General features: G+C 47.1%; 1 protein-coding gene across 13 annotated transcripts in view; it reads left to right on the top strand.

Annotated features, from left to right (window-relative positions):
• Positions 1-20,133, top strand: part of LOC120996579 (NACHT, LRR and PYD domains-containing protein 12-like) — a 335,847-nt gene that overhangs the window by 77,919 nt on the left and 237,795 nt on the right. For all 13 annotated transcript variants that reach the window (XM_040426591.1, XM_040426587.1, XM_040426592.1 and 10 more), the window contains one exon: positions 14,458-14,621. In XM_040426591.1, coding sequence (XP_040282525.1) covers positions 14,458-14,621 — 164 coding nt within the window. The remainder of the gene's footprint in view (positions 1-14,457; positions 14,622-20,133) is intronic.

Raw genomic sequence — 20,133 nt, 5'->3', positions numbered from 1 at the left:
ATTCGCTGAGGGGCATATTGAGTCCATGAAAGATTGAAATTTTTGTCCCAAGTTAGCGGAAAGGGAGACTTTGTGAGAAAAAACAAAAAAAATCAATTTCCGCTAACTTGTGCCAAAAAAATTAAAAATTTCTATGAACTCGCCATGCCCCTCATTGAATACCTTGGGGTGTCTTCTTTCCAAAATGGGGTCACATGTGGGGTATTTATACTGCCCTGGCATTTTAGGGGCCCTAAAGCGTGAGAAGAAGTCTGGGATCCAAATGTCTAATAATGCCCTCCTAAAAGGAATTTGGGCCCCTTTGCGCATGTAGGCTGCAAAAAAGTGTCACACATGTGGTATCGCCGTACTCAGGAGAAGTTGGGGAATGTGTTTTGGGGTGTCATTTTACATATACCCATGCTGGGTGAGATAAATATCTTGGTCAAATGCCAACTTTGTATAAAAAAATGGGAAAAGTTGTCTTTTGCTGAGATATTGCTCTCACCCAGCATGGGTATATGTAAAAAGACACCCTAAAACACATTGCCCTACTTCTTCTGAGTACGGCGATACCAGATGTGTGACACTTTTTTGCAGCCTAGGTGGGCAAATGGGCCCACATTCCAAAAAGCACCTTTCGGATTTCACAGGCCATTTTTTACAGATTTTGATTTCAAACTACTTCTCCCGCAAATAAAAACTTCCATAAACTCACTATGCCCATCACGAAATACCTTGGGGTGTCTTCTTTCTAAAATGGGGTCACTTGTGGGGTAGTTATACTGCCCTGGCATTTTAGGGGCCCTAATGCGTGAGAAGTAGTTTGAAATCAAAATCTGTAAAAAATGGCCTGTGAAATCCGAAAGGTGCTCTTTGGAATGTGGGCCCCTTTGCCCACCTAGGCTGCAAAAAAGTGTCACACATGTGGTATCTCCGTATTCAGGAGAAGTTGGGGAATGTGTTTTGGGGTGTCATTTTACATATACCCATGCTGGGTGAGATAAATATCTTGGTCAAATGCCAACTTTGTATAAAAAAATGGGAAAAGTTGTCCTTTGCCAAGATATTTCTCTCACCCAGCATGGGTATATGTAAAATGACACCCCAAAACACATTCCCCAACTTCTCCTGAATACGGGGATACCAGATGTGTAACACTTTTTTGCAGCCTAGGTGGGCAAAGGGGCCCACATTCCAAAGAGCACCTTTCGGATTTCACCGGTCATTTTTTACAGAATTTACAGAAGTGACAAAAAAGTGTCACACATGTGGTATCTCCGTATTCAGGAGAAGTTGGGGAATGTGTTTTGGGGTGTCATTTTACATATACCCATGCTGGGTGAGAGAAATATCTTGGCAAAAGACAACTTTTCCCATTTTTTTATACAAAGTTGGCATTTGACTGAGATATTTATCTCACCCAGCATGGGTATATGTAAAATGACACCCCAAAGTACAGCGATACCACATGTGTGACACTTTTTTGCATCCTAGGTGGGCAAAGGGGCCCACATTCCAAAGAGCACCTTTTGGATTTCACAGGCCATTTTTTACACATTTTGATTTAAGAAAAAAAAAAATTCATCATTTTCCGCTAACTTGTGACAAAAAATAAAAAGTTCTATGAACTCACTATGACCATCAGCGAATACCTTAGGGTGTCTACTTTCCGAAATGGGGTCATTTGTGGGGTGTTTGTACTGTCTGGCCATTGTAGAACTTTAGGAAACATGACAGGTGCTGAGAAAGTCAGAGCTGCTTTAAAAAGCGGAAATTCAAATTTTTGTACCATAGTTTGTAAACGCTATAACTTTTACTCAAACCATTTTTTTTTTACCCAAACATTTTTTTTTTTATCAAAGACATGTAGAACAATAAATTTTGAGAAAAATGTATATATAGATGTCGTTTTAAAAAAAAAAAAATTTACAACTGAAAGTGAAAAATGTCATTTTTTTGCAAAAATTTTGTTAAATTTCGATTAATAACAAAAAAAGTAAAAATGTCAGCAGCAATAAAATACCACCAAATGAAAGCTCTATTAGTGAGAAGAAAAGGAGCTAAAATTTATTTGGGTGGTAAGTTGCATGACCGAGCAATAAATGGTGAAAGTAGTGTAGTGCAGAAGTGTAAAAAGTGGTCTGGTCATTAAGGGTGTTTAACACCTTAAGGACCGAGCTCATTTTCACCTTAAGGACCACGCCATTTTTTGCAAATCTGACCAGTGTCACTTTATGTGGTGATAACTTTAAAACACTTTGACTTATCCAGGCCATTCTGAGATTGTTTTTTCGGCACATATTGTACTTCATGACACTGGTAAAATGAAGTAAAAAATAATAATTTTTATTTATAAAAAAATACCAAATTTAACAAAAAAATTTTAAAAATTGCAAATTTCCAAGTTTCAATTTCTCTACTTCTATAATACATAGTAATACCTCCAAACATAGTTATTACTTTACATTCCTCATATGTCTACTTCATGTTTGCATCATTTTGGGAATGATAATTTATATTTTGGGGATGTTACAAGGCTTAGAAGTTTGGAAGCAAATCTTGAAATTGTTCTGAACTTTTCAAAAACCCAATTTTTAGGGACCAGTTCAGGTCTGAAGTCACTTTGTGAGGCTTATATAATAGAAACTGTAGCGGAGTGCAATATTAGAATCCACGATCTCCGCTGGTATAACAGGTAAATCCACAGTCAGCGCTGAACAGTAAGGCAATGTTCCCAATCCTCCCAATAACCGGACGAAACAGTCTGGGAGTCAACTGACTTTAGTAGGCATAGCACACATGTTTCAAAACTCTCAACAGCCTTATTTACATACAATAGGGTGAATAGATTACTATAATACAAGGAAAGGTGGGGTCAGACAATAGCAAGGGCTGATGGGAGGTTGAGGGGGGACACGGCAGCTAGTTTAAACAGGTCTGGCAGTGTCCCTGGGACACCACCCTGCTGTTGGGAAACAATGGGACAGGAAAATGAGAAAGGAAGGGGGGTGTATGGACAGCCGAACATAAAATAATATAAAAGAGTCCATCTGTTACACTGCTCGCCCTTAACCACAAGCCAGCATACACAGTCTGATCCCCCAACGGATCGGCTTGGGGATGTCTGGGAAGTACTCACAAATCACTTTTCCAGTTCAGTTTGTCTGGATAACCCGTCGGCGTTACCGTTTTGTTTCCCTGGGCGGTAGTGGATGGTAAAGTCAAACGGCTGCAGCGCCAAACTCCAGCGCAGCAGCCTGGCATTGTCTCCAGCCACACGGTTTAGCCATACTAACGGGTTGTGATCTGTGAGTAAGGAAAAAGGTTGTCCATACAAATACGGCTGTAACTTTTTGAGGGCCCACACCACGGCCAGGCACTCCTTCTCAATGGCGGCGTAGCTTACTTCTCGTGGCAATAACTTTCGGCTCAAGTAAGCTACGGGGTGTTCTCCGCCATCGGCTCCAACTTGGCTCAGCACTGCTCCCAATCCAAACATTGAAGCGTCGGTGTGAACAAGAAATCTTTTAGTTGGATCAGGAGCAGCAAGTACGGGAGCATTAGTTAGAGCAGTCTTTAGTTGTTGGAATGCCTGATCACACTCTGGGGCCCAGACAACCTGTCGAGGAAGATTCTTACGTGTCAAGTCAGTCAGGGGTTTGGCCAGGGCGCTATAATTGGGCACGAATTTTCTATAGTACCCTGCGGTACCCAGAAACGCTAGCACTTGTGTTTTTGTCCTAGGGGTGGGCCATTTAGCTACAGCTTCCACTTTAGCTGGTTCCGGTTTCTGTTGCCCGCTTCCCACCCGGTGGCCCAAGTACTGCACTTCGGCCATCCCTATATGTGTCACGACTGTGACTGATCCAGACAAGTCTGGGAGGAGAAGGTCGCAGCGACTTGCTACTCGCGATAGCTTGTGAGTTTGCTCCGTGGTTCAGGGTATGTCATCTGGGTTTTGCCTTGTGAACCTTTTTGTCCTGACTGGGAGTTTGTAGGCATCCTTCTCAGGTGAGTCCTGTCTGCCACTCCCAGATACTATATTAGTTTCACTTTCACTTGCAGTCATTGCCAGATATAGTCTTCACTTCCAGTTCTATTCTGACCTTTGAAGGAGATCGTTTTATGGTGTTGCTGTGGAGCTCTTGTCCGGCGTGGACTGTCGTGATTGGGATCGCCTTCTCTGCTCGTGACTGGATAAGTCTATCTCTTATATAGTTTATTTGTTGCTGTCTTCTCCTGCTGTTCTCCTAGACATGAGTGATGGTGACTAGCGCTCCCATCGGCCGTTCCCCACTCTAGGCTTTTTAGGGTGACGGAGGGTTTAGGCATCCAGCTCGCCGCACGGGTTCACACCCCGTCTAGGGTATCAGGGCAGACAGGTGCCAGCTTAGGGTTAATCAGGGGTGGCCATACTATTCCCATCCGTAGATAAGGGTCCCCCTTCCCCTCTGTCTGGTGCGACACGACTGCTGCTGGGGTAGCGGTCGTGACAATATGACACTTGCTGGGTTTCAGCGTTAACCCTGCCTCTCCAATACGATCTAGGATGGCCCCTATGTGTTGTAGGTGCTCTGCCCAGGTCTGGCTGAATATAGCGATGTCATCTAAGTAGGCACAGGCGTATTCCTGGAATCCGTCCAGTAACCGATCTACCATCCGCTGAAAAGTTGCCGGAGCGTTTTTCATCCCGAATGGCATGACCCAAAATTGATACAGGCCAAACGGGGTGACAAACGCCGACTTGGGGATGGCATCCTCGGCTAGTGGAATCTGCCAGTATCCCTTACATAAATCTATGGTAGTGAGGTACTGACCCCGTGCCATCTTATCCAGCAGCTCGTCTATCCGAGGCATCGGATAGGCATCAGACACCGTTTTGTCATTTAGCCTCCGGTAGTCGACACAGAAACGTGTCGTGCCGTCCTTCTTGGGTACCAGCACTACCGGCGATGCCCAGGGGCTATCGGAAGGTTCAATAACCCCTAGCTGCAACATCTCGTCAATTTCAGTTTTCATATGTGTTCTGACTGCTTCAGGGACGCGATATGGAGTCTGCCGCATAGGTAGCTGTCCCGGGGTTTCGACTCGGTGGGTGGCTAGCGGAGTGTACCCAGGCAAATTGGAGAAGGTAGCCCCTTTAGCTATAATCAGCTCTTGTACCTGGGCACGCTCCTGAGGGCTTAGCCGCTCCCCCAGCTGAACCCCCTTGGAGGGCTCTGTCTGTTCTTCCTGTTCTAATAGGTCAGGTAGGGGCAGATTCTCCTGATCCTCAGAGGCTGAGGCGCATATCGCCGCCATGTCCTCTATCCTCTCATGGTAGGGTTTGAGCATGTTTATATGGAGCATGCGTCTCTTCCCTACCCCTGAGCAGGGGCCAATCACATAGGTGGTGTCACATCTCTGCTCCACCACCTGGTATGGGCCTTGCCAGATGGCCTGCAGCTTGTCTGTGCGGACGGGTTTTAAAATCAAAACCTTCTGCCCCACTTGAAAGCTGAGGTCTCTGGCTCCCCTATTGTACCAGCGGCGCTGGTGTTGCTGGGCCGCCCGGAGGTTGGTGCGCACAGTCTGAGTCAGCGCCTCCAGACGGTCCCGGAACTCCAGTACGTAAGATACGATAGGGGTTCCATCTGGGCTACTCTCACCCTACCAATGCTCCCTAATTAGGTCTAACGGCCCTCATACCCTCCTTCCAAACAGTAATTCAAAAGGAGAAAACCCTGTCGATTCTTGGGGTACCTCCCTGTATGCGAAGAGCAGGTGGGGTAAAAACCGCTCCCAGTCTTTGTGCGCTTCTCCAAACGTACGGAGCATTTGTTTCAGCGTCCCATTAAATCTTTCGCACAGCCCATTGGACTGGGGGTGGTAGGCAGAATTTATTATTGGCTTAATGCCACATATCCTCCACAGTTGTTGGGTGACCTCGGCAGTGAATTGGGTGCCCCTATCGGATATTATTTCTTGGGGAAATCCTACCCGGGAAAATATCTTCATTAAAGCCTCGGCCACAGTTTCAGCATGGATATTAGTGAGGGCTACGGCCTCAGGGTATCGTGTGGCATAGTCCACTACTGTTAAGATAAACCTTTTCCCAGAGGGACTGGGTTTGGGTAAGGGCCCCACTATGTCGACGGCCACCCTACTGAAAGGTTCTGAAATAATAGGGAGGGGACATAATTTAGCTTTGTGGCGGTCACCTCGCTTGCCTACTCGCTGGCAGATATCACAGGAGGTGCAGTACTGCCTCACATCTTTAGAAATCCCTGGCCAGAAAAATGCATGGGTTAACCTATATCAGGTACGGGTCATCCCTAGATGCCCAGACAAGGGAATATCGTGCGCAATCCTAAGTAGCTCTTGCCGATATTTCTGGGGAACCACTAACTGTTTGGTGGTCACTGTGACTGACCCCCCCACTCCTCTTTCAGCAATACGGTACAGTAGCCCCTTCTCCCACGTGTACCGCTCCCCCTCTAACCCAGCCTGGTCGGTGTGTACTCTGTCCCTATATATCTGTAGCGTGGGGTCTGACTTTACCTCTGCCTCAAATGTAGTTGGGGTATCCCAGGACATACGTGTCGTGTGGGGGTCATGGTCTCATACCTGAGCCTCAGAGTGTGCTAGTGGAGCCGTGATGCGAGCCTGCTGCGGTGTGGTCACTGGATGAGCTTCCTGGTGTGGAGTCTGGGGCACAAAAGCAGAGGTCATCTGGCCCAAGTCATTCCCCAGTACAACATCTGCTGGTAGATTTTGCATGAGGCCCACTTCCACAACCCCCTCTCCCACACCCCAATCCAAATGCACTTTAGCAGTGGGTAGTCGGTACACTGCTCCCCCTGCCACCCTTACGGCCACTGATCCGCCAGTGTGAGCGGAACCTGGAACCAGATGGGGTGCGATCAAGGTGAGCGTGGCTCCGGAATCTCGGAGCCCTTGTACTTCCTTCCCTTCCAGGGTCACCAGCTGGCGATGATGCTGTCTGTTGTCGGTAGCTCGAACGGACATCACCTCGTGTAATACCCCTAGAGGTTCCTCGGCTTGCACACTCCACATCTCTTGGGCAGCTGGCTCCCGCTGATAATGGTGGGCAGCAGCCCTTGGTGCCGGATTCGGTCGAGCTTGGTTCCAGGCGGGTCTGCCTCGATTTTGGGTGCACTCACGGGCCATATGCCCCCACTGTTTGCAGGTGTGGCACTGGATATTGGCACGTCCATTATACCTGGAGGGTGGTGGTAGGTTCCCTGGGGACGGGCGAAAAGGAGATGCAGTGGGAGCGTGGGGGGGTGGAATGCTGGGTGACCCCGCGGGTCGCGGGTAACTCTTGGGGAGGGTTACCTGATGCCTTCTCGCATCAAAATGCTGATCGGCTAAGCGTGCCGTTTCTGTTAGGGTGAGAGGCTTCCTGTCCCGCACCCATTCTTGTGTCTCTGGAGACAAACCGTTGAAGAATTGCTCCAACAGCATTAACTGTCGCAATTCTTCCATAGTAGTGGCTTGGCTGGCTTGTATCCACCCTTGTGATGCTTGGTCCAGCTTGTGTGCCCACTCAGCATGAGAATCTTTCTCTGGTTTTCGCAGGTTTCTAAATTTCCGCCGGTATGCTTCTGGGGTAATGGCATTCCTCTCTAATATCGCTCGCTTTACTTTTTCATAATCTTGCTGTCCTCGCTGGGTACAGCGCGATATGCTTCTGCTGCCCGCCCTGCTAGCTTGCCTGCCAGCAAGGGGACCCATACTGCCCGTTCCAAGTCATGTAAATCACACAGCCTTTCAAAATCCTGTAAAAACCCATCAATCTCATCCTTCTCCTCGCAAAATACTTTAAAGGCATGATAGGGAATTTTGGGTTTTACCTGGCTGTAGAGTGACCCAGTGGTGGATTCCACTCGGGACGGTGCATGCTGTGGGCTGTGTGCCATCACGTACTCCTGCACATTGGCCATTACCATTTGCATCATGGCCTCTGATATAGGCTGTGGCAGAAATTCCAGCCTGGTTCTCATTTCCCTCTGGTAGAGTGTCTCCTCCATGGCTGCTGGGGTTGTAGCGCTGCGGGCTCTGTCTCCCTCCATCAGCTCGGCAATTAGTACATCCTTGGGTTTGTTGCTGGCTACTTTACCCTTGGCTTCCAATAGCTCTTTCAATGTCTGCCGTTTCAAAGCAGCATAATCAATCTCCATTCACCTCGTTGTTCGTTCCTTTGTTCCATACGAATTGCCCTTCACTTTCCTTGTTCGGTAGTTTCAATTTACACGAACACCGCTTTTCGGCTGTAAGGTTGGATCCCGTCGCTTGCCACCAATTGTAGCGGAGTGCAATATTAGAATCCACGATCTCCGCTGGTATAACAGGTAAATCCACAGTCAGCGCTGAACAGTAAGGCAATGTTCCCAATCCTCCCAATAACCGGACGAAACACAGTCTGGGAGTCAACTGACTTTACTAGGCATAGCACACATGTTTCAAAACTCTCAACAGCCTCATTTACATACAATAGGGTGAATAGATTACTATAATACAGGGAAAGGTGGGGGCAGACAATAGCAAGGGCTGATGGGAGGTTGAGGGGGGACACGGCAGCTAGTTCAACCAGGTCTGGCAGTGTCCCTGGGACACCACCCTGCTCTTGGGAAACAATAGGACAGGAAAATGAGAAAGGAAGGGGGGTGTATGGACAGCCGAACATAAAATAATATAAAAGAGTCCATCTGTTACAGAAACCACCCAAAAATGACACCATTCTAGAAACTACACCCCTCAAGGTATTCAAAACTGATTTTACAAACTTTGTTAACCGTTTAGGTGTTCCACAAGAATTAATGGAAAATAGAGATACAATTTCAAAATTTCACTTTTTTGGCAGATTTTCCATTTTAATAATTTTTTTCCAGTTACAAAGCAAGGGTTAACAGCCAAACAAGACTCATTATTTATGGCTCTGATTCTGTAGTTTACAGAAACACCCCATATGTGGTCGTAAACCACTGTACGGGCACACGGCAGGGCGCAGAAGGAAAGGAATGCCATACGTTTTTGAAAGGCAGATTTTGCTAGACAGTTTTTTTTTTTACACCATGTCCCATTTGAAGCCCCCCTGATGCACCCCTAGAGTAGAAACTCCATAAAAGTGACTCCATCTAAGAAACTACACACCTCAAGGTATTCAAAACAGATTTTACAAACGTTGTTAACCCTTTAGGTGTTCCACAAGAGTTATTGGCAAATAGAGATGAAATTTCAGAATTTCAATTTTTGGGCAAATTTTCCATTTTACTATTTTTTTTCCAGTTACAAAGCAAGGGTTAACAGCCAAACAAAACTCATTATTTATGGCCCTGATTCTGTAGTTTACAGAAACACCCCATATGTGGTCGTAAACTGCTGTACGGGCACACAGCAGGGCGCAGAAGGAAAGGAATGCCATACGGTTTTTGGAAGGCAAATTTTGCTAGACAGTTTTTTTGGACACCATGTCCCATTTGAAGCCCCCCTGATGCACCCCTAGAGTAGAAACTCCAAAAAAGTGACCCCATTTTAGAAACTACAGGATAGGATGGAAGTTTTGTTGGTACTAGTTTAGGGTACATATGATTTTTGGTTGCTCTATATTACACTTTTTGTGAGGCAGGGTAACAAGAAATAGCTTTTTTGGCACCGTTTTTTTTTTGTTATTTACAACATTCATCTGACAGGTTAGATCCTGTGGTATTTTTATAGAGCAGGTTGTCACGGACGCGGCGATACCTAATATGTATACAATTTTTTTATTTATGTAAGTTTCACACAATGATTTCTTTTTTGAAACAAAAAAATATGTTTTAGTCTCCATAGTCTGAGAGCCATAGTTTTTTCAGTTTTTGGGCGATTATCTAAAGTAGGGTCTCATTTTTTGTGGGATGAGATGACTGTTTTATTGGCACTATTTTGGGGTGCATCTGACTTTTTGATTGCTTGCTATTACACTTTTTGTGACATAAGATGACAAAAAATGGCTTTTTTTACACCGTTTTTATTTTTATTTTTTTACGGTGTTCACCTGAGGGGTTAGGTCATGTGATATTTTTATAGAGTTAGTCGATGCGGATGCGGCGATACCTAATATGTATACTTTTTTTTTATTTATGTAAGTTTTACACAATGATTTCATTTTTGAAACAAAAAAAAAACATGTTTTAGTGTTTCCATAGTCTAAGAGCCATAGTTTTTTCAGTTTTTGGGCGATTATCTTGGGTAGGCTATAATTTTTGCGGGATGAGATGACGGTTTGATTGGCGCTATTTTGGGGTGCATATGACTTTTTGATCGCTTGCTATTATACTTTTTGTGATGTAAGGTGACAAAAAATTGTTTATTTAGCACAGTTTTTATTTTTTATTTTTTACGGTGTTCATCTGAGGGGTTAGCTCATGTGATATTATTATAGAGCTGGTCGATACGGACGCGGCGATTCCTAATATGTATACTTTTTTTTATTTATGTAAGTTTTACACAATAATATCATTTTTGAAACAAAAAAAAAATCATGTTGTAGTGTCCCCATAGTTTTTTTTATTTTTTGGGCCATTGTCTCATTTTTTGCGGGATGAGGTGACGGTTTGATTGGTACTATTTCGGCGTACATGCGACTCTTTTGATCACTCTTATTACCTTTTTTGGGAAGTAAGGTGGGCAAAATTTCAATTTCCTGATAGTTTTAATTTTTTTATTTTTATGGCGTTCTCCGTGCGGGGAAAAGTAACATGACCGTTTTATAGATCAGGTCGTTACGGATGCGGCAATACCTAATATGTGTAGTGTATTTTATTTTTTTAATTTTTATTCAGTGATAAATGTTTTTTTATTATCTTTACTTTTTTTCACTTGTTTTTTACATTTTTTGGACCCAGACCCACTTGGTTCTTGAAGATCCAGTGGGTCTGATGTCTGTATAATACAGTACAGTACACTATATAGGGTACTGTACTGTATTTTACTTACACTGTCTGAACAGATCTATGCCTTTAGCATAGATCTGTTCAGCACCATGGACAGCAGGACGCCTGAGAAGGCGTCCTGTTGCCATGGGAACCTTCCCCGTCTGCCACAACTGAGCAGACAGGGAAGGGGAAGAAGGGGAGCTCCCTGACTTAACCCTTTCCATACCGCGGTCCGTACGGACCGCGGTATGGAAAGGGCGAAACGGCTGACATCGCAGAGATGTCAGCCATTTATACCAGAGTGTCAGCAATGTGCTGACACTCTGGTATACCACTGACCACCAATGAATATTCAAGAGGAGGCGGGCGGGGGATCGCGATCCCGCCTGCCGCACCGCCAGCCTCCCGCAACTGTCAGCACCGCCCACAACCCGCCCCCCTGCACCCCGCCGACATAAAAGCATTCAGGGGTGAAGGGGGGGGGGGTTAAAAAAATTAGACTTTGGCCATTTTAAAGTTTCTGATCCCTGCGGTCAGGGACCGCAGGGATCAGAAACTACAGAAAGCGCTGCAAACCGCAGGTCTGAATTGACCTGCAGGTTTGCAGCGATCGCCGATACGGGGGGGTCACAGGACCCCCCTCGGCATTGACCCTGGGTGCCTGGCTGTGTGTAACAGCCGGCACTCAGCGCTGTCACCATGTCTGCAGACATGGTGACAGTTTAATGCCAGGACGAGTATACTCATCCTGGTGCGCTAAGTACCCTTGCTCCAGGACGAGTATACTCGTCCAAGGTCCTGAACTTGTTAAGCTAGGGGAGCTGAGGTGGTTAACACATCTAGGGTTAACAGCCAAACAAAACTTTATATTTATTACCCTGATTCTGCGGTTTACACCCCACATGTTGTCGTAAACTTCTATACGGGCACACGGAGGGGCGCAGAGAAAAGGAGCGCCATATGGTTTTTGGAAGGCAGATTTTGCTGGACTGGTTTTTAGATGCCATGTCTCATTTGATGGTTTATGAGGTGATGGTTTGATTGGTCCATTTTGGGGGGGCATACGCCGCTTGGTGTTGCACTTTATGTGATGTTAGGTGACAAAAAATAGCTTTTTTGGCACATTTTTTTTTCTTTACGGTGTTCACCTGAGGGGTTAGGTGATGTGATATTTTTTATAGAGCAGGTTGTTATGGACGAGGCAATACCTAATATGTCTACTTTTTTTATTTATTTCACTTTAACACAATAATAGCAGTTTTGAAGGAAAAAAAACATTTTAGTCTCCATTGTCTGAGACTCTTATTTTTTATATTTTTTGACCGATTGTCTTAGGTAGGGTCTCATTTTTTGCGGGATAAGGTGACGGTTTGTTGGTACTATTTTGGGGGTCATACGCCTTTTTAATCGCTTGGTTTTGCAATTTTTGTGATGTAATGTGACAAAAAACTTTTTGGGCACTGTTTTTATTTTATTTTTTACGGTTTTCATCTGAGGGGTTAGGTCATGTGATATTTTTATATATAGAGTTGTTTGTTATGGATGCGGCGATACCTAATATGTCTACTTTATTTATTTGTTTCACTTTAAAACAATAATAGCATTTTGGAAACAAAAACATTATGTTTTAATGTCTTCATGTTCTGAGAGCTATAGTTTTTTTGATTGTTTGAGCGATTTCCTTATGTAGGGCCTCTTTTTTACGGGATGAGGTGATGGTTTTATTGATACCATTTTGTGGGACATACACCTTTTCGATCACTTGGAGTTGCACTTTTTGTGATGTAAGGTGACAAAAATGGCTTTTTTATTTTGTTATGGTATTTATCGGACGTTTATGGTGTTTATCGGATGGGGTGGATCATGTAATATATTTATAGAGCCAGCCGTCACGGACGCGGTGATACCTAATATGTCTATTTTATTTTATTTTTTCTATTTTTAAATTTTTTTTAAATTACCTAATTGGGGGGAAAAGAATTTACACGTGAAACCTTTTTTTTATTTTTTTTATAAAATACTTTATTTTTTTATATTTTTTTATTTTACACTTTGCATTCCCCCATAAGTTTATACAAGACCTCTGGGGCACATTTAACTTAAAGGGGTTCTGCAGTTTGTTTAAACTGATGATCTATCCTCTGGATAGATTATCAGCATCTGATCGGCGGGGGACCGACACCCGGGATCAGCTGTTTGAGAAGGCAGCTGCGCTGGCAGTAGCGTCGCGGCCTTCTCGCTGTTTACCGCTGGCCCAGTGACGTCACGACTAGTATCATCTGGCGTGGTCGCGGTTAAGCTTCATTCAAGTGAACAGAGATTAGCCCTGCCCAGGCCAGTGATACTAGTCGTGACGTCACTGGGCCTGCGGTAAACAGCGAGAATGCCACTGTGCTCCTGGAGCGCCCCTGCCTTCTCAAACAGCTGATCGGCAGGGGTCCCGGGTGTTGGACCCCCACCGATTAGATGCTGATGATCTATCCAGAGGATAGATTATCAGTTTAAACAAACTGCAGAACCCCTTTAACTTTTTTTTTTCACCATTGATTTCTCCTGTAACTGGGGCTGACATAGTAGCCCCAGTTGCAGGGGAAATACACCCCCCAGAGAAGCTGTACAGCAGAATACAGCGCTGTACAGCCTCAGTGCAGGGCTGACCGAGGTCTGTGGAAGACCGGACAGCTCCTGCACTCCCCTGGCCCCGGCGGTTACATGACCACCAGCCGGGACAGGAAGCGCATAGCACTTCCTGATCTGTATACACAGCGCTCACTGAGCTCTGTGTAAACAGCAATCTAGAAGGCAAGAACACCTGGGAACTGTCCCTCCCTTCTCTCTGGGGTCCCTGCTGTCACTGACCGTGGGCCCCCCGCTCGGCAGCTGCACGATTAGCGTGCAGCTGCCATCTCTGAATGGACGTTCCAGAAGGTCCATTCAGAGATAAATGACCGCCCATAGGACGTTTATAGTCAATGGGTGGTCGTAGCCATTATCTGTAGAGAAAATAGTGGATACTGTGTTATCTATACAGAGGTGATACCTATCATTGTCATCCTGCCTGTGATAATAATAAGATGGCTACAGAAAAGTTACCTGTCCAATAGCATACAGCAAGTGTGACATGAAGCTAACCACATCTTCAGGCACAGTCACAGTAAAGCGAAATATACATGAGGCAGATGCAGAGGTGTACCCACCAAACCAGATACCCGGAGCCCTATTTTGTATTGACAGAACCACTGACCCTCTGAGGGCAGTGTATTATTGTATTATTGAGACCGGTTCTCTCTCTTGAATAAGAGGAGCGTCCCCCTCGCTTCTCACCAGTAGTGACATCTGCCATGTATCTACATGTCTAGAAATACTGAAATCAATGTAAAGATGTCTCCGGTGAATGTGTCCTGCAGGGATTGTGCTGGTGAATTACAGGGGGTTGTGGATTTCTCATTAGTGGAAACCTGTAAAATGATCCAGGACAGGGATATTCCACATAAACTGCCATCAGTCTCCTCCATGTCCTAGACGACTTCATTCTTGTGTCCCCTCCGTTTCCTAGATGATGAGACCCGGCAGTTCTACCAGCAGCTCCGTCAGTGTGAAGATCACTTCCTGAGGATGACGTATGAATATTTCCGGGATGATCTGCTCCACATTGTGGAGAACATGAGTCTTCTACCACTTCTGAGTGAGCTACAGTCCCGAAATCTCCCGGATACTGAGGTGAGAGGACATGAGCCGCCGGTGTTGTATATAAATGCCCCAAGTGATATCACGTGTTACAGGCACAGTTTATGTCATTTTTATAGTGGTGGTTGATGCCCGCTACCGCTCCGCTCCCTCTGGCGGGCATGGCTATCGCTGTGGTCACCTGCCTTCTAGCTCCTGGATGCCAGAGGTCTGGACTCACAAACATTTCTCTCCTCCTACTCTGAGGACTCCAACTTCTGGAGTAGTTCTTCTCTTTACTCCATCCAGGGAGGCCGTACTGGGCCACCAATTAAGGGGAGGCCGACATGACAGGGTTTTGGCTGCAGAAGGGTAGGTTGGTGAGTTGAGGGTTAAAAGTTTTAAAGTTAGGGCAGTGAAGGAAGGGGGTGGGAGGAATTAGGAATAGGCGGGAGGAAAGTTTATATAAGGTTAGGTCAGGGGCAGGTCAGTACCTGCAATTTCCAGTGAACTGCCACGCACACCATGGAGCCTGGGGAGGAGTTGATCCAGCGTCTGCGAGCGGCTGCTGAGGAGCGTGGACCTGGATGGCTCCAAGAGCAGGTGTCCGGAGTGTTGCAGGGGGCAGCGGTGAGTAACACCAGCTCACCACCACTGGCTAGACGGCCGCGGCGGGTACGGCCGCTGGCGTGCCTGAGCCCCGACATGGCCCCCAGGTCCAGACGCAGAGTGCGGAGCCCCTCCGGGGACCCTCCGCGCCGGGAGGCTGAAGCAGTGCCCAATACCAGGTCCTCCCGACGCGGGAGGAATCCTGGTGCACAGCGGGGCCTACCATCGAGCAGGCGGAATCCTCCCCTGCTATCAGGGATCCAGGACCAGGAACGGCGGCTCCTCCCACCCCTGGAGAGGCCGCTCGGCGCGAAAGCGGGACCCGATCTGCCGCGGCTGTGCGCATGGAGTCTGGGGACGCGCACAGGCCGCAGGAAACAACGCCGAGGAGAGATGCCGCCGTCATGTGCGCATCCAGCATGGACCATGCTGGGATGTTGCTACAGTCCGGAACCTCGCCGCAAGATGGAAGGTAGGTGAGGCCACTGGGAGCGTGCATGACCTTTTTAGATTAGGCCCCAGGGCAGTGGGGGGCCCACAAGGGGATTTAGGTAGGGATCTAGGACAGCTTTTTTATAGCCTGGCGGGTTGGGTGTCCGGTTTTGTGGCGTCTTGGGTTAATTTATATATCATTATTTTTTAGACATCCACTATCCATTGAAGAATTTTCTCAGCCACGCTGGTATTTACCATCCATTATCTATACCATTAGTATGTGTTCTAATACCAGTGCCGTCTGCTTGTTTGATTAACCCTTTATTTGTATGTTAATCTAAAATGTACCGCCCTCTATGGGCGTAGATGTTACTGGGAGGTTCCCTATCCTTAATCATTGATGCCTGTATATATATCTGCTTCCTACCATGTAAATTTACTTGTTGAAAAAGGCAGTTGCCGAAACGCGTCCTAGATGATGGGACATATTGATTTATGATAATAAAATTTCTTGAAGATCAAGCCACGTCTGCTGGGATTTTCCATTTAGCCACACGTGGAATCGGTCCTATCCCGCGCGGCGTGCATCTCGGCGTGTGCTGGTCGACTCACAGCTGATAGACGGCGGCCGGTTTCCTTTCAACTACTGTTGCGGATTGGTGGGCAGCTGGCGCTGGTTTGTCATTCACCTTGGGAAATCATGCTATTTCGGGTTGCTTTTTCTCTTGCTTTTTTTGGGGCTTTTCGGCTGGGGGAACTTGTTTGCAGAAGTGTGCAGGTCATTGGCGGGGGAATATTGAGGGAGGATGTTGTCCTGTCCCATGATCGGGTAGTCATTTGTATTCGCAAGTCAAAAACTGATAAGGAGGGGAGGGGTAGTTACGTTCGGTTGTTTGAAGTACCAGGTTGTTCCATGTGCCCGGTCCGGTGTTTGAGGGAGTATGGTGTTGGTGGGATGTCCCCGGTTGGCCCACTGTTGACTCATGAGGATGGATCATATTTATCACGTTATCAGTTTGTGGCGGTGTTCAAACGCTGCATACTCAAGTTGGGTATGGCAGCTGATGACTTTACAGGTCACTCGTTTCGCATTGGGGCGGCGACTGAGGCAGCAAGGGCGAGCCTGAGTGATGAAGTAATTAAGAGAATAGGTCGCTGGGAATCAGTGCGTTTCCGCTCCTATGTGCGGTTAGGTTGCATTTAAGATTGTATGTATTGACTGAGGTTGTTTTTTCTGGTTGTGTTTTGCAGGTTACAATCCAGCGTTAGTGTGGTTGCTTGGCCACTCTTTCGTTTTTTGGTGTGCCCTTCGGGCGGATGTGCGCCCGGATGGTCGGCAACTGGGTCTCCATAGGGTCGTAGCTGAAGTCCGGTGGCTTGGGGTAAGAGGCATGTTGTGGGGTGGCATGATGAGAGAGGTTCACCGGTATGTTAGATTGACTAGGCCCCCGGATGTATTGGTTCTGCATGTGGGGGGCAATGACTTAGGAGCAAGACCAGTCTGGGAGTTAATACGGGACATCAAATTCGATTTGCTTAGGCTATGGTCCTTATTCCCTGGCACTATCACGGTGTGGTCGGATATTGTACCGCGGAAGGTGTGGCGTGGTGCTCGGTCGGTTGAGCGCCTTAACAAGGCACGGATCAAGGTCAACAGGCTGATAGGAAAATTTGTGGCCAGGAATGGGGCTGTGGCAGTTCGGCATACTGATTTGGAACGGGGTGAGGGAGCTTTTTGGAGGGCCGATGGCATTCATCTAAATGCCGTCGGAATTGATCTTCGGTCTTTAGGGTTACAGGATGGTGTAGAGCGAGCACTGAGAATGTGGAGGGACGCACAAGCCTAAGGTTGGGGTCAGGTTGCTTGTCGTTGGCGGGGGGAGGTCCTCGAAGTTGGTGACACTGATGCTTATGGAGGAGGGGAGGGCCTCAATGGTGGGGGCTGGACTCCCATGGTTGGTGTAGTTGGCTCGTGGAGAAGATGTCCGTGAATTGGTCTCCGAGCTGGCGTTTTACGGCTGGAGGCAGGACGGTGGTGCCAGTCTGGGCAAGTGCGGTTTAATAAAGTTGGGGCTTCGAGGACCTCCCTCGTCAGTGGGGAAGATAACACGGTATTTAATGTTATTTATTGTTATTTATGCGTTATTTATGGTTATGTATTTAGATTTGGGAATAAACGGCTGCTGTGGCCATTAAATCCAAGATCGGTCTCTGTGTCGTTATTACTACTAAGATGGTAAGGTAGGAAGGGGGAGGTCGGGGGCATCTCAGGTAGGTGGTATACCCCCTGAAATGAATAGACAATAACCTGGTCAAGGTAGGCCGTACTGGGCCACCAATTAAGGGGAGGCCGACATGACAGTGTCGTTATTACTACTAAGATGGTAAGGTAGGAAGGGGGAGGTCGGGGGCATCTCAGGTAGGTGGTATACCCCCGAAATGAATAGACAATAAACTGGTCAAGGCTGCAGCCTGAATTTCTTTGGCGATGCTTCTCCATAACTGAAGGGGCACATGCACCATGCACGCATATCGTCTACTCCAACTTATGGCAGACCTCCCTAGGGGATTTAAGGAGCCTTCCCACAGGAGAGAGCCTCTGAATAATGGTTTCTAGTGACTAGATTCCTGCAAAGACGCGATATACTCTGTCTATTTACCTGTGTACTGACTTCTGCCTGTTTTTCCAGATTTGACCCTTCACTGCCTGACCTGACCTCCACCTGATATTCATTCTGACCATGAGCTGCTTGTCCTGACCTCGTACTGTTTAATAGATTACATGAACTCTGCCTGCCCAGATCTCGTACTGTTTAATGAATTACATGAACTCTGCCTGCCCTGACCTCGTACTGTTTAATGGATTACATGAACTCTGCCTGCCCTGACCTTGGCCTTCCCCAACTACAGTCTTGCTGATCGCTCAGTGCTCTGCCTCTGCATCTCTTGACCCCTGTGTGTCAGCAATCACTTGAACAGAGACTACTCCAGGAGGTAACGGCCTGGTGGTTCCCCTGTATAGGGGTTAAAGGGTGAAGACCAGGGCAGTGGCGGATCCAGAGCCTGGTCTCGGGAGGGGCACTTTCAGATTATTTTCTGTCCGCCGCCACAAAACAATGGTGCTTATAAAACAGACTCCACAGTGTAGCGGTATACTGTATATTGTGTGCCACAGTGTAGGCTATGTGTGTATAACAAACATATTTCACATGAAAACTTACAATTACTTGACTTGGCCCTTGGGGATCTCGAACGCCACTTCCACACTTTGGCCGGGGGCTCGGCGGAGCTGATGTTGTGTTTTATCCTAATGAGAAAGATTTCATAATAAGGATTTGGAGAAGGGGCAGAGGGATAGCAGAGCAGGGAGAGGCTGGTGCTGCTACTAGGGGGTCATACCATGGGGGAGTAATAAAGCCCACCATAATGCCCCCCCCCCCCCCAGTAGAAATAATTCTCCTTATAATGTGACAGTGCAAAAAATACCCCCTTGTAATGCCCCCAGGTGAGCTAATGTCCCCATAATGTGCCAGTATAAAATACCCCTATATAGTGCCCCCAGTAAATGCCCCCATAGTGCTCCACACCCTCCTTCCTCCTAGTGCCCCCCATAATGTACCAGTATAAAATGCCCTAGTAGATGCCCTCAGTGTCCCCCATAATTTGCAAGTATAAAATACCCCTTCTTAGTGCCCCCCATAGATGACCCCATAGTACTCCTCTCCCCCCTTACCCATAGTAGCCACCATAATGTGTCCCAGTATAAAATTGTACTGTACAGAGCGCCCCATATAAAATACCCCTTCTTTGTGGCCTCAGTAGATGCCCCTATAGTGCTCCCAATCATGTGCCAGTATTAACAGCCCCCTGTGCCAGTAATGACAGCCCCCCCTGTGCCAGTAATGACAGCCCCCCCTGTGCCAGTAATGACAGCCCCCCCTGTGCCAGTAATGACAGCCCCCCCTTGTGCCAGTAATGACAGCCCCCCCTGTGCCAGTAATGACAGCCCCCCCTGTGCCAGTAATGACAGCCCCCCCCTGTGCCAGTAATGACAGCCCCCCTTGTGCCAGTAAAAGTATTGTATATATTAAAAACCAAAAAAAAACACATACTTACCTCCATGTCAGCGATGCGATGCAGGCCTCTTCCGGCCTGTGTCCCGCTCTGTACGGCTCAGGCGGCGGCGCAATGACGTCATCGCGCCGCCTGCGCCGGCCTCTGATAGGCTGCGGGCCTCGTGCCTGCAGCCTATCAGAGGAAGGGAAAGGGACACGCCTCTCCCTCCCCTGCCTCAGCACAGCCATCTGTATCGTTGTCCTGAGGACGGCGATACAGATGACTATGGAGATGAACGCTTCCACAATGGAAGCGTTCATCTCCCTGTGCCCCGCCGCCGCTGCCAGCTCCGGGGAGGCAATTGCCCCGTTGCCCCCCCTGGATCCATCACTGGACCAGGGGGGCTGCTTAGATAACTCTATTAGGAGTTACCCCAAGCCAAATCTGTTCAAGTGACACAGCAGAT

Source organism: Bufo bufo, chromosome 3 (genome assembly GCF_905171765.1).
Source record: "Bufo bufo chromosome 3, aBufBuf1.1, whole genome shotgun sequence".
NCBI lineage: Eukaryota > Metazoa > Chordata > Amphibia > Anura > Bufonidae > Bufo > Bufo bufo.
This window is presented reverse-complemented; position numbering and strand designations above follow the sequence as displayed.